This window comes from Myxocyprinus asiaticus, chromosome 22 (genome assembly GCF_019703515.2).
Source record: "Myxocyprinus asiaticus isolate MX2 ecotype Aquarium Trade chromosome 22, UBuf_Myxa_2, whole genome shotgun sequence".
NCBI classification, from domain to species: Eukaryota; Metazoa; Chordata; class Actinopteri; order Cypriniformes; family Catostomidae; genus Myxocyprinus; species Myxocyprinus asiaticus.
Window position 1 is genome coordinate 5873259 of NC_059365.1, and position 12995 is coordinate 5886253.

Here is a 12995-nt window from a genome sequence, read left to right on the forward strand (position 1 = left end):
CTGTTCCAAAACCTAGTGTATACTACCTTCTAAAGGGGCATTCACACGCACATCAATTTGCAGTGACAGTGCGATATTGTTTATGATATGATGCATTAGGCACTGTTGAAATTTATATACAAATGCTTTTCCCTCCAAAATTTTCATTTTTAGGGGCAAGAAAACTGATCCCATGTCAAATTAGAATATCTTAACATCTTAGTTTTTACAAGCGATATATCTAATTTGTGATCAGCTAGGACCAGTTGTGTAGCCCCCCAATAACATTAGAGTAATTTCAATAGAGCACAACAGTGCCCGCCCACTTTTTCAGACATCTTGGTTCTGGAAGTATTTTTCCCATTAATTTTTCCCATAGGGATTTCATAAAATCCTTCATAAAAGAGTTCTAAGCCATGAACTAGAGGTCGACCGATAGTGAATTTTGCCAATACTGATAACTAAGGTGGTGGGAAAGGCCAGTAACCGATTAATCGGGCGATACTTTTTAAAATTGATTTATGTAATGTAAAAAAAAATTTAAAAAAATTTAAAAAAAATCTTTCTTTCTTTATTATGGCGGGCAAAGACTAAGTCCAAAATGAATAAGATCCCAGATGCAGTTTTTTTTTTGTTCAACTAAAATCCTAATAATAACTAGAAAAATTTTTGAGTTGGTACATAACGTGGGACTTTTAAGTATAAACAAGCCCGAAACACACTGGGGACTCTTATTTTGAAATGACTAAATTATGAAAAAACTATCGACAGATTTTTGCAGATAACCGATAGGTCTAAAAAGCCACCGATTAATCGGTAAAACCGATATATCGGTCTACCTCTACCATTAACTAAACCTGCTCTGAGGTGAATCACAACATTACAAACTTTGAAGTTGAACAAAAAAGTATTCGAAAATCAGACAAAAAGAAAAAGGTACAAGTCTGTGTACTTCTCGTCTTTCCTGAGGGAATGAACTACAATCCCAAGAAGCATTATGAATGATATAATCAAATTAAAAACTATTAAAATATAAATATAAAGTGAGGTATTTTATCAGGCTGCATAATGCCTTCTGAATGTTGTCTAGGCAGCTCACAAGGTTTTGGAACAGAACTATTGTCTGTAAAGCTACATAAACCTTAATAAGCCTTTTATTGTTAAAACGTTATTAAACTGAAATTGCCTTAATTGGTATGGAGCATCTAAAGGATACATAAATGTTGCTTATTAAATATAGACAGTACTTCTCTGCTTCTATTTGGTCATGTTCTGAAATAAAGCACATTTTGGTGCATTGCAAAACAGAACCACGCATTTCTCATGCAAAACCGGGAGTGATGCAGCGGTGCAGAGATTGTGACAAGGTTTAATCAGTTTTCTTTTGTGCTTGTAGAGGGTCTTATATAGCAGTGCATGTGAAACTAGGCTTCCTGTGTTCTAGTAAAGCAGCATATCAGTTCCACCTTTTTTGGAATATGTTCTGGCCAAAAGACAAAGCACCCCAGCTAACTTTCGGGACAGGTTCTCTTTGTTGTTCTTGTGGGGAGGGGGAGTGATGTTGTTGCATGTTCTCCTCAAATATCTCTTCAAGAGCCTTCTGTTATTTTGTAGTCTTTTATTCATTTTACAGTCAAAAGAATATCCAAGGAATGTGCCAGAAAACCCAACAAGAAAATTTGTAGGAAAGGAGGTATGTAAGCAAGCCAACATTGAAGCGAAATACACAGAAGAGAGCGACTGGTACGTCCTCTCTCGTACCTGTGGGATTTCTTCGTCGACTACAGAGTCTTGAGCGCTAATTGGAATGAGCAAAGTTAAAATAATGTCTGTATGTTTGTGATGTGATTAATCATTCAAAATAGGTTTGAAAGGGGTTTGTTTGTGAATATATACCATTTTAAAATTCGACTATAAAGTGTGTATACATATGGGTCATTCTCAGGAAATGACATCATTTGTGCCTGTTTTTTATATATATATATATAAACAAATCTGTTTTTGTATACAACCAATTTAATTGTAATCATGATGAATGGCATGCGAATTTGATCATATTATTTAATAATTTAAAAAATAAAATAAATGCATTAAAATTTAATCTGTCAAATAATTATTAGTAAGTAACTTGACTTACTACTGTTAATTATATACATAAGTAGTAAACCATAGACACTCAGTATAGCACACAAATGTCACGGTTTACTTAGAATGACCCATATATTTTATATATTATGTAAAACATCCAGATAGCACATCAAATTTGTTGGCTGTTGTGTCACTGATGTCATAACACAAAGCATCATACAGTAGGATATGAGGCACTGATGTCATACAGTTGGAAATGTCAGTACAAGTAATATCATATGACATGAGTGATTATGAGTCTTCATGCTGTCACAATATGGAGTATGTTATCACAGAAACCTCTCCACCAATGTCAAGACAAATACGCTTGGTTTAAAAAAGCAACAGCCATGTAAATGTAGCATGTTTCAAGACATAATTCAGACTGACTGGTCAGTGAGCACTGTAGAACTTTTAACGGTGGCCTTAATGTTTTCTGTGAGGTGAGGTTTGAATTTTTTTAGATGCTAAAACAATTTTCATGTCACAGTTTAGTATGTAGAGACAAGATAGGGGAGTGTTTGGGAAAACTTTTTGAAAACAGTCATTTCCATTTGGTGACACAAGTGGTGCAGAAATTACAAATCTAATTTAGATTTAATTACACTTCATTTATAGCATATAGATGGCTTCAAAGGTAATATACATGAACTAAAAGCCACAAAAATCTGGTTATTATTTCATGGTTCTTTAAGCACTGTTTGGAAATAGTGTTTTGCTATTTTATGTAAAAAAAAATATTTTTATAACTGCATAATTATATATTGAAACAGCAGAATATTGTGCGGCAGGCAAATTCCAGGTCAAATTTGATTATAGGTTCTAGAAAGCTCCTTTGTCAACACTGCTCATATGTGCAAGATTTTAAATAATTATGCAATAATAATAACCTTGAAAATACCGCCATTAAACATATTTTGAATTTAGTAGCTGAGTAAACACTGTACAGCTTGCTTCCCTGTTGTAATTGGAGATTAATATTGCAATATTGTTTAATAAAATGCACATTAAGGGGAACACTACGACCTTCTCCAACCATTCAGTCTACATACAGGTGCATCTTAATAAATTAGAATGTCGTGGAAAAGTTCATTTATTTCAGTAATTCAACTCAAATTGTGAAACTCGTGTATTAAATAAATTCAATGCACACAGACTGAAGTAGTTTAAGTCTTTTGTTCTTTTAATTGTGATGATTTTGGCTCACATTTAACAAAAACCCACCAATTCACTATCTCAAAAAATTAGAATACATCATAAGACCAATAAAAAAAACATTTTTAGTGAATTGTTGGCCTTCTGGAAAGTATGTTCATGTACTGTATATGTACTCAATACTTGGTAGGGGCTCCTTTTGCTTTAATTACTGCCTCAATTCGGCGTGGCATGGAGGTGATCAGTTTGTGGCACTGCTGAGGTGGTATGGAAGCCCAGGTTTCTTTGACAGTGGCCTTCAGCTCATCTGCATTTATTGGTCTCTTGTTTCTCATTTTCCTCTTGACAATACCCCATAGATTCTCTATGGGGTTCAGGTCTGGTGAGTTTGCTGGCCAGTCAAGCACACCAACACCATGGTCATTTAACCAACTTTTGGTGCTTTTGGCAGTGTGGGCAGGTGCCAAATCCTGCTGGAAAATGAAATCAGCATCTTTAAAAAGCTGGTCAGCAGAAGGAAGCATGAAGTGCTCCAGAATTTCTTGGTAAACGGGTGCAGTGACTTTGGTTTTCAAAAAACACAATGGACCAACACCAGCAGATGACATTGCACCCCAAATCATCACAGACTGTGGAAACTTAACACTGGACTTCAAGCAACTTGGGCTATGAGCTTCTCCACCCTTCCTCCAGACTCTAGGACCTTGGTTTCCAAATGAAATACAAAACTTGCTCTCATCTGAAAAGAGGACTTTGGACCACTGGGCAACAGTCCAGTTCTTCTTCTCCTTAGCCCAGGTAAGACGCCTCTGACGTTGTCTGTGGTTCAGGAGTGGCTTAACAAGAGGAATACGACAACTGTAGCCAAATTCCTTGACATGTCTGTGTGTGGTGGCTCTTGATGTCTTGACCCCAGCCTCAGTCCATTCCTTGTGAACTTCACCCAAATTCTTGAATCGATTTTGCTTGACAATCCTCATGAGGCTGCGGTTCTCTCGGTTGGTTGTGCATCTTTTTCTTCCACACTTTTTCCTTCCACTCAACTTTCTGTTAACATGTTTGGATACAGCACTCTGTGAACAGCCAGCTTCTTTGGCAATGAATGTTTGTGGCTTACCCTCATTGTGAAGGGTGTCAATGATTGTCTTCTGGACAACTGTCAGATCAGCAGTCTTCCCCATGATTGTGTAGCCTAGTGAACCAAACTGAGAGACCATTTTGAAGGCTCAGGAAACCTTTGCAGGTGTTTTGAGTTGATTAGCTGATTGGCATGTCACCATATTCTAATTTTTTGAGATAGTGAATTGGTGGGTTTTTGTTAAATGTGAGCCAAAATCATCACAATTAAAAGAACCAAAGACTTAAACTACTTCAGTCTGTGTGCACTGAATTTATTTAATACACGAGTTTCACAATTTGAGTTGAATTACTGAAATGAACTTTTCCACGACATTCTAATTTATTGAGATGCACCTGTATATAAAGACAACAAATGAAAGTTCTGCAGATTATTTTTACATTTTTAATAGCCGTCTTGGTTCCAGAATTATTTTCCTCATTCATTTTTTCCATAGGGATTAATAAAATCCTTAATAAAAGAGATCTAAGCCATGAACCAAACCAACCAGCTCAGAGGTAAATCACAATACTACAAACTTTGATTTGAAGCTAAAATGTATTTGAAAATCAGACAAAAAAAAAAAAAAAAAAAAGGTAGAAGAATGTGTACCTAATGTCTTTTGTGAGGGAATCCCATGAAGCATCGCAAATAACATAATCAAAATAAAAACTATGGAAAAATATAAAACTATTGATTTAAATTTGTTGATTATAAGTATAGAAACAATGGGCCTCATTCATGAAACACAAGCAGAACCCATTTTTATGTAAATTGTTCATTAAGCCGTACTGACATAAATTCTCAGATTCATAAAAGTTTTCGTGTTTTCAAAATGTTAGTTGGTACGAACAAAATGTACACATGCTCCTGACCATGTGTAAATCGTGCGTAAGACATCCAGTTGTACTCTATTCTTTCAGGCAAACTGAAAGTTGTCTGCTCGAAATGTTTTTTTTTTGTTTTTTAAAGTATCGTTTTTTTCCAAACTCTTATCGTTTTTTCAGCAGTAGTGCTTGACATGGGATGAAAGATTCATGGAAAACGCAGTTTGCCTTTAAAAAAATGAATGGCATCTAACGTGACTGGTTTGACAGTTTTTTTACTTGATAAGAGCTCTATAATTTAGGTTTCATAATTTAGTATAGGCATCGGTAAATCACGTTCAGTTGATAACATATGGTCAATGCTAATGCTGTTAAACCCATAAATAAACACATCGCGGGTGATAGAAAAAGCCCACACACTGTCGTATAGCTTGCAAATCTGTAATAATTTGCAGCGTTTCGGTCAAAGATCTTCCTCTGGCATTCTATTAATTTCTCCTAAGATTCTTCCAATTGCAAGTAGCCTAGTATATCACTGTTACCATCAAGATTTTCCCGAGAAGTTTCACAAATAATGCTGGTGATGCGCTGTGAACTGAACCAGAGAACATTAATGGTGGTGGACATCCTCCTCCCATCATGAACTGACCATTTTTATTGACTTCTTGAACTGTGTGATTCACAAAAGAGCCTCCAATGACAGCAAAAACATGCGATGACAGTAACTCACTTTCTTTGAAATGCTGTTGTGCTTGCTAAATTAACATTTTACGATGTGAATGCGCTAAAATCTTAAAAACTAGTGCTGTCAGTCGATTACATTTTTTAACTGCGATTAATCGCACATGTTTTTGTAGTGAATCGTGATTAATTGCAGATTTGAAAAGTACTGAAATTTGACACTGTATATACTTTTTTTCTTGTCAAAATTCATTTATTTCCATTTTAGGAAAGAAAACAAAACAATATGTAGCAATTTAATGCTTTATTAGCATTTTCAAAACAAAGCCTTCCACAATATTTAGATAGAAATGCACTAATAGGGCACCAATTCAAGTAACATTAAACGTTTCCCAAAGTTTAAGTGAGAGTTTGACTAATTGAAAGAACTAGTCCCCACATAGGTTGCATATTCATTGCAATGGGCATTCAATCTCTTAAACTGTCATCCTCCACAATATTAATCTGCCAGTAAACTGTGACTATCCATTTTGTTACAGCAATCGTGAAGCTGCATTCATGATTTGCATCAGAGCATCAACACCAGCGTCGAGCACCGCTTTGAACTCACCATGAAACGTGCTTGCAAACAAACACTCTTACAAAGGCTGAAAATTAATTGATTTCTATCACAAGCCACATCTGGTCTTGTACATCAAATAGTGTTAAGAGCTCCTTTCTCCATCATTTTATCACTGACAGGGAAGCGCTGTCAGAGATTTTTTTATTTACTAAGATGACAACCTCAGCGATAGAAGAGAGCGTAACGGTCAACTTTAGTGTGTAAAATCATCCGCCCATAGAATGTCTATGGAACTGCCGCATTATGCTATTTTATGCTAAGCTTGTAGGCTCTCATTGGTAGAAGGGCTCTGGCGCTGTGTAATGACTCCGGGCGGACACATTACAAAGTTTCCGCCCTTCACACCAGTGTTTATGCTATATTAATGGTCAATGCGTTAATCGCGATTAAGAAAAATGTATGCGTTAAACTTTTTTAATTTTTAACTTTTCGAACGCGATTAGCAAGCGTTAACCCATTAATTCTGGCAGCTCTAATAAAAAATATATAATTTCATTACTGTTCCATATAGATGTTAACAGCATTTACTAGCTAGTCTGGTGCCTTCCTTATATGGCATTTTCACGGGCATAGATTATCATAATTGTGAATGAATGTGCACACGCCTGCTATTTACGAATGTTTGTAATTCACTAACATAAACACGGTTTATTAACAAGTCTGTAGAGTATGAAGCATTTGTGAATCTGGCAGAAAGTTTTCGAGAAGATCCATTTTACGTATCGATTACTCAGAGGATTCTCAAACAAATACAGTAATGTTCTGATAGCGCCACAGTGTCACAGTATTACACTTTTAGGTGAAATCAACCTACAAATGGCTTACTTATAGTTGTTTCTGCATATTAAGCAGGGGCATAAGCAAGAACTTTAACATTGAAAAAAGCCCAAAAAATTCAGCTTTAAGCGAAGGTCTAACAAATTAACTTACTTGCAAACTCTGTCAAACTTGATAAGAGGTTTATGAACAATAACGACAGAAGTATGTTCCCTTGAAAGCATCTAGAATCACTGATACACTCTGAATACAGACGCAGCACGAAACAACATTGGAGTCTCCCGTGAACTTGTTATGAGAAATGTAAATAACAGCTAAGCATCGAAACCAATGTCTTCACACAGCAGCAGCTGCTACTGAACTGTTAACAACAGCGTTCAGGGGAAAACTGCAGCTTGGAACAAATTCGCAGTGAGTTTGCGCTGTCGGTTAAATGATCTATGAAGTGTGTGCGAGTCTTAAGGGAACAACCCCTCCCTAGAGGAGCTGACTCTCTGTATATGGGTCAGGAAAAAAAGAAACTAGCATCTAGTTTCCCTCATTTATTTTGTTTTCTAGTTGCCTAATGTAGTTAAATTTGCTGATTTTACATTTTTATGGCTGAATAGATTAAATAACATGCCTTTTTTGTTTAAGGAATAGTTCACTCAAAAATAGGTTCTGTCAGGATTTACTCACCCTCATATTGTTTCAAACCTATATCCCCCATGTTATTTTTTCCAAAAAAAAGAAATGTATTGATTTAGAAGACGTTTTATACAAGAGCCAATTAATCCAAAAATAGAACACAATACAAGTAGAGCTACCGTACCAAATTTCCATAAGTGTGATAGTACAATGGCAGTTCTCTGTCGAGCTCCAAAAAGGGCAAAATCAACAGAAAAAGCACCATCAAAGTTGGCCAAATTCATTCATGTGATATATTTCAAGTCTTCTAAAGCCATATGGTAGTTTTGTGTGAGAAACAGACTGAAATGTAAGTTGTTATTCTCTGATAATCTTGCCGTCTCATGCAGCTAGCATCTAGCCCATGTTCACGTTTCAGAATGTAAAAAATATGTTTGGTTACAACATACAAACCAATAACGTTTTGACGTCAATCATATCGACGTGCCGTTTTGGAATCTGGATGTAGAATGCAGGCTAAACTTCACTGGAGAGGAAGATTATCAGTATTTAGCAACTTTAAATTTTGGTCCGTTGTTTACACAAAGCAATTTTATAGCTTCAGAAGACTTGGAATTGTATGGACTTATTTTATACCACAGTGTTTTGTTTTTTGAGCTTGTCAGACAAGCTTTTGCATTCCATAGAAAAAAATAACAGCATTCCGGTTTGTTTTGCCATGAGGGTGAGTACTGTATGTAATGACAGAATTTTAAGTTTGGGGTGAACTACTCTTTATGGTTTTATTCTGAAACATACTTCTATGTACTGGTTTGATTCAAAACTTGAGGCATTTGTAATTGTAACACATTGTTTACATATCCACAGGGCTATTTATTCATCTGCCTCATAACATGTACAGTAATATATTAACATAACAACAATAGAAATTTTAACTTGGCAAGGACAGACACAAAATATTACCATTAGAAAGCCTGATTTTGAATTCAAAAATTAGGGCTTTGGTTTTTAGAGTGCAATCTTTTTGATCACAACAAAAAATACTCCATTAGTGTCAACATGCAGCAACATGAAATCTTATGTAAATTCTGACAAATTTGCATAACATAAAATCATCAGCAAGGGTTGCCAGGCAACAGTATGCTTTTGCTAAAAGCCTGTTGATGGTCTCTTCACTTTCACTCGAGCTGTTTCAATCCAATTTGCCCCGGAGATTTACAAAAGAAAATTTGATCAAGACATTATGTTACGATGAAAATCTGGAAATGTGACAGATTCAGAAAAAATAGAGGTACACTCTGTCTGAAAAGGCAACTAGACCTGCTATGAAAGGTGGTACTGCCAGTGAACGCATTAAAGTTCATGTAATCGTTCCCCTGCAGAACATAAGCACGTGTAAGAGCAGTTCACACCATTAACAGTTTTAGCAAGAGTATGTTTGGAAGAAATAAAAAATTGTAAAAAAACGTAATTCCTCTTACGCTTTGATATCTCACTTCTAGGGCTGTCAATCATTTAAAATGTTTAATCAAGTGAATTACATGATGTGCCAATTAATTCATCGAATTAATCGCAATTAATCACATATATCAGTAAGCGCATCAAATAAATATAATTTCGCATATAATACTTACAAAAATATTATTTGTAATAAATAATAAAAAGGCATGCCATAAAATATTGTTATATTATTGATCGGAATGTTATTTTATCGATACCTTTTCGAGGCATCGGTATATAAACATTAGTCAGCATGTAAATTAGAAGACTAACTTGCGTGCTTCACTGTCATTTTGCCTTCTGTTTAATGTAGTCTGGTGTAATAGCGTAAGAGGCCAGTCACGGGTAGGATAAGGCACAGTTGTGGATCTAGTCATCACCATACACACAACTTCATGACAGTTTTTGTACTTCAAGAATGAACAACGTAACGTTGATGAGTTTGCAGGTTAGTGACATGAAACTGGTGTAACTGTGCGATTATAAATTATTAAACAACTGAAGAAGATTCATTCAAGCTGTCAAACCACAAAAAGACATACTTGTAACTGAAAACACATTGTGTAGGCTATATGGAAGATGCATATACACAATATATCATCCAGTGATGGCTAGAGTAAATAATCTTTGTCCTTTGATAATGATTTGGGATGGATTTATTTGAAAACTATGCAAGTTACGCTCTGTGGCACTGCAAAATTTTGAGCAGCCTCCGGAGACGGCAAGCGGAGGTGTGTGTGGACCTTTGTAAAAATAATTGTTTCGAATTTTAGAACAAGCTTTTTTTAATTGTTGGTCTATGTACTCATGCGCTAAAATTAGAGGTAGACTGACAAATCAGTTTTACAGATTAATTGGTGCCGATAGTTGCTTTTTGGGACTATCGGTTATCGGCAAAAAATCTATGCCGATAGTTGCCGATATTTTCAAAATTTAAAAATCAAAATTTTAAAGAAAATCCTGTTGTTTGCAATGCACTAGATGTCTGCTGCCACCTGGTGGACGATTACGGGCGTTTCTTGATCGAGAAATATTTTAAAAATATTTCCAAAAATGTCCGCTTTTGTATTGCATGCACTTGTTTTTTTATTTTTTTATTTTTTTATATGAAATCTTTGCTGATTTTAATAAAGTAAAAGTGACAGTAATGATTATATTGTTACTGATATTTTAAAATGAGTATTTGCTGAATATAAGCAACTTGTACTTGGTGAAAATTTTTTATATTATTTTATTGAAAAAGCCAGTTGAAATCCATGTATCAAATATGATATGAACAGGCTTTTGAGGTTTAAAATTCTGACATACACATGTTAAAGTGTGAACTAATATTTCTGTATATTTTCATTAATGCAGCCTGCTCTGTAATTATAATTCTATCTCATTATTTTACATTACAAGCTATTATGATGTCATCTTCCATAAGCTCCTGAGACCCAAGCAAAAAAGTTTTACAATTTCCCTTTTTTAAATGTCAGTGTAGTGTTTGGTGCATGAAATACGCATGATAAAAATTGTTTATTGAAAAATAATATTTTATTCATATTGTATTTGATGTGCTGAATTGAAATGTGTGAAAACATTTCAATCCATATTATAGAGCAAGGAGAGAAAGTTGTTATGGCCAAACTCTCAAACATTTGGTATCTCTGAAAAGCCCAGGGAGTCCACTGATAATACCTCAAGATTTATCACTGTAGCATGTAAGGGCAAAGAAACACTTAAATAACGAATGTCCTAAACAAAAATGAGCCTCAGAAGGATAATGAGCTTTAAAGCCAAATGTATCAAATATGATACATAAATAAATAAAAAAAAGTGACTTTTTAATTTTTTATTTTTATACAATTTATCTTTATAGTTTCTCTAATGGTACTAAAAACTGTTTAATGTCAAACAAATCAAATTTTTGACAATTATTTCATATGTCAGGCTTTACAGGGTTAAGGCCTTTAATGGACAGCCCTACTTAATCCGTAATTCCACAAAATGGAATTACGAGCTTGAGTTTTCACTGCAATTTTTTGCAATGTCAAGTCTCAAATCTTGAAAGCTTGTCCTGTCCAGTTGTTTTTTCAAGTATTGCTTAAAAGAAACACCATTGCAACCCATTTTACTAACATAATGTGACATATTTCTGAGTTAAACAGGAAATTCTTTAAAAAATATATAGGGCAGAACTTGATTTTGTCCAGTGGGAACTGATTGGATCATGAAAAGTGGTCTTTGTATGACAGGTGGTTGGAGGGAGAGGGTTGGAAAAATAAGAGAACATGTTTAATTTTTGAGCAAACTGTTCTTTTAATAAATAAAGTTTTGATATCACGTTAAAGATCAGTGAACATGACCTGGAATATACATATTTTTTATATTTTGTACATGCTGATTTCTGATTATATAATTATATATATTCTGATTCATAAAAAGCATTGCTAATGAATTCTGTAGACTAAACACAACATCACCGATGCATCTGTTTATGCATTCAGTTTAAATTCTCTCTTAGATAGATCTTGCCATTAATAGAACGTTTAATACCTCAAGGGTTTTTTAAGATCACATTAATACCTTTTCACAAGTACAGGGCCAAAGTGTTTATTTGCTTCTGTTATCATAATTTTCTGATGTTGGCTGTGCATTTGGTATGAAACATGCACAGTATGGAAATCTCATAGGGAACCGTTCATGTCATGTTTCAAATGACTGCTGACAAGCTATTTATTACAAGCAAACTCATGCTATAATTTAGGCTTTAGTGTCTTTTAATTGTTTGAAAGAAGGGAACTGTGGGGGATCAAACAAGAGATTTTATGTACAAAGCACTCCGAGTGTGAAAAACAGTTCTTTCTTTTTTTCCATAAGAAAGACGAATTGAACAAGACGTCATATACCAGCATTCTGCCAACATGATGGAAACTGCTAAGTGTTGAAAAATGTACTAGGCTGTAATAGCATGGTAATCCTTTTGGATAGTTCAACTTTTCAGAGGTTTGAAGTGTGTGCGAGTGGAGCTTCTGGCAAGAGAATTTGAATGGCAGATAGCAATGGCATAAATGGAGAAAGGGGTGGGAGGAAGTTGAGGAAGAAAAGCACAAGAGAAGCGGATGTCCCCTCTGCTTGATATGGAACAGCTCTTTTTTTAATATGTGGCAGTGCATAGGCCTGGCGTGAGTGGGGTCTTTGCCAGTGGCGCTTCATTCATGCAACTTGAAATGCAAGACACAGATTATCCAGGAAGTTTTCATTCGGGTCCCACACTGCCCACTGGCCCAGTATATATCTGCCTGTTCAGAGTGCAGCGTCTTCCAAATGCTTATATAAAGGCACAGTTATTCTTCCAAAGTCAGGCCTTAGCTGTTTGCATGATCTTTAATGTCTTCAAGGAACCGTTTACTCAAAAATGAAAATTCTGTCATTTATTTATGCCATTCCAAACCTGTATGCTGCTGTTTTTCTCAGTGGAACACCAAAAGAGACATTTTTGAAGAAACGTCGCGTAGCTCTTTCCATTTTTCTCCCCTTTTCTCCCCAATTTTGGCATGCCCAATTCCCAATGCATTCTAGGTCCTCATGGTGGCGTAGT

General features: G+C 35.2%; 1 protein-coding gene across 3 annotated transcripts in view; it reads left to right on the top strand.

The window, feature by feature from the left end:
* The window catches only part of nlgn3a (neuroligin 3a), a 245070-nt gene that overhangs the window by 57478 nt on the left and 174597 nt on the right, over positions 1–12995 (top strand). Inside the window, exon 3 of one of the 3 annotated variants that reach the window (XM_051649434.1) lies at positions 1613–1672. The exons of the other annotated variants lie outside the window; for them this stretch is intronic. Coding sequence (XP_051505394.1) covers positions 1613–1672 — 60 coding nt within the window. The remainder of the gene's footprint in view (positions 1–1612; positions 1673–12995) is intronic. 3 annotated transcript variants of the gene reach the window in all.